We start from the raw sequence: 2,214 nt of genomic DNA, 5'->3' as shown, positions 1-2,214 counted from the left end.
CTGTACATATATATAGTAAAATTATAGAAACTATGATATCTCCTATCTTTTACAGTGTACTTCGCTCTATCCAATATAAACATTTTACACACGTTTTTAACTCTCCACTTTTGTCTTCAATTTTTCCCCGTTGGAACAGCTTGTTTAAAGTTTATACTCTTCCACTCCTAAATATAAAACCCTTGTAAGGGTCTTATATTTAGAACTAAACGAGTAATAAATTTTATTTCCAACTTTTTTTTGCGGTCATTTCCAAGTTTTTATTTTTTTTTATTTATATCCAACCGTGGTACTTACCAAAATATTCATTTTGTCAAATTATTCAATAAAAATTATTAGAGTTAAGTTAACAAGGAATGACAAAGAACTTCTTCAAAACAGTTAATTCAATGGTGTTTAAATTAAAAAAAAAAAAAGACAAGATTTGGAAAAAAAAATCAAAAGACCTATGAATAAAAAATTCGAAGAGCTGTATTAAAGGACATTGATGAATAACTGTCATCTTAGCGCCAGGTAAAACTCGTGTTATGTACTATGGTTAATAATTAATTTTAATACATAAGCTCTAAAACCAAGTTCCATCAGCTTCAAAACTATTAATTCTTTGGCTTCTTTTTAGGCAAGATATAAAGATGAAATAAAAGAACTCAGTTCCAAAAAGACATGCAATAAATTGAAGCTTGTGAGAAGATTATAAAAATGGAACACAGCTCATCCAAATGTACACAATTAGCTATACTTATTTGGTTGGATGATACAAAGATGAAGATGCATCTAAAATCTGATCCAATAAAGAAGAAAACAGGAAAAGAATTGGAGAAAACAATAATTACAGCATCGAAATACCCGTTTCTTCGTCTTCTTCGTGTTCGAGTTCTTTGACCCCATGCCGTCTTCTGCACTCACAGTAAAACACTGTGGTCACCACGTAGCTCCACACCACCGCCACCCCATATGCACATATTATTCCCATTTTGCCCTTAGTGCTCGTCGGCGATAGAAACCCCGACGACGTAATCGGACCCTCCATCAACACCTCCATCTTTCCTCGGATCAAGCCCGACACCAACACAAGCAGACCCGATAACACCCATCCGCAGAACTTTCTCCCCTCCATCAAACCCGACCCGACCTTAATCGCCTCCCAACCGAACCTCTCCTCCGAGATCGAAACCACGAGACCTAAACTCAGCACCGCAATAAGGTATACCTCTACACCCGACCCGAGTGTCAGAGTTATCAATCTCAGCTCCGGCGTCGGCGCCAGCAATGCGAATATCCGCTGAAGCGGAGCGAGCGCGAGCAGTATTGCGTAGATAAAGATCGCGGTGATTGTCGGACGCTTCCAATTCTGTTTGAAAGCCGTGGCGGCCGATTGCAGAGTTGGAACTTTACCATTATAAGATAGGGCGGTGGCGTGCACGGCGGCTACGGCTGCAAAAAGAGAGAGGACGAAACAAGGGATGGAGAAGAGGGCTTTGATTCGGAGGAGGTAGATGGCGTCTTCGCGGGACTCCTGCCACACGTGCCGGGCTTCGAATCGGGTCGGGGCAACGAGTGCGACAGCTTCGAGGTGGTAGATTTCGGCGCGAAGAGGGTAGGTGGAGATGAAGAGGAAGAATGTGAGGAAGGAGAGAGGGACGGAGACAAAGAAGAAGATTGAGAAGAAGAAGCGTTTGTTTCTGAGGAAAATCTTCAGAGAATCGATGAGGATCTTGAAAGGGGAAATAGAACACCAGAACACATCGCGGACTTTGGCTCCTCCACACATTTTCTCGCTCTTCCTCTTTCTCTCTCCCCCTCTCCCCCGTCACCCACTGTTTCTATTTTAAGGGCTTACGAATTAATTTTTCTTGTGCTTCATTAATATTGGAACCAGTATTAAATTCTCTAACTAAGACCCCCTGAGGGCTTCTTCCTTGTTTGATTGCTGCTGCATATACCCTTCTCCTGAAATTTAATAAATTTTTAATTTAATTTTATATAGTAAAACCTACACAATAATAAATTAAAAGCAAAATTATATATGTATATAAAAATAATAATAATATGACTTATACGACATACGGTAACACTTTTCTCTGAGCCTTGTAAATTTGGCGGCTCTTGCGATGCTTGTAGAAGCCAATCAGATGACGGCTAAGCAATAACAAAGCCCCCAGGAATTGGCGTCTGTTTCTGGTTTGGCAAACAGTTGGGACACGAATGGGAGCT

At 40.4% G+C, this 2,214-nt stretch overlaps 1 protein-coding gene across 1 annotated transcript; it reads right to left on the bottom strand.

Moving 5' to 3' along the window:
- Positions 1-829: 829 nt before the first annotated feature.
- Positions 830-1,801, bottom strand: LOC114742764 (uncharacterized). Its single transcript, XM_028930982.1, has one exon. It carries the CDS (start codon positions 1,769-1,771, stop codon positions 830-832), a length of 942 nt encoding a protein of 313 aa, XP_028786815.1. The 5' UTR covers positions 1,772-1,801.
- Positions 1,802-2,214: the final 413 nt, after the last annotated feature.

The sequence above is a fragment of the Neltuma alba genome, unplaced genomic scaffold (genome assembly GCF_004799145.2).
Source record: "Neltuma alba isolate B1F8T4 unplaced genomic scaffold, ASM479914v2 tig00003881_pilon, whole genome shotgun sequence".
Taxonomy (NCBI): Eukaryota; Viridiplantae; Streptophyta; class Magnoliopsida; order Fabales; family Fabaceae; genus Neltuma; species Neltuma alba.
Note: the sequence above shows the minus strand (reverse complement) of the source record. Positions and strands in the feature narration are given on the sequence as shown.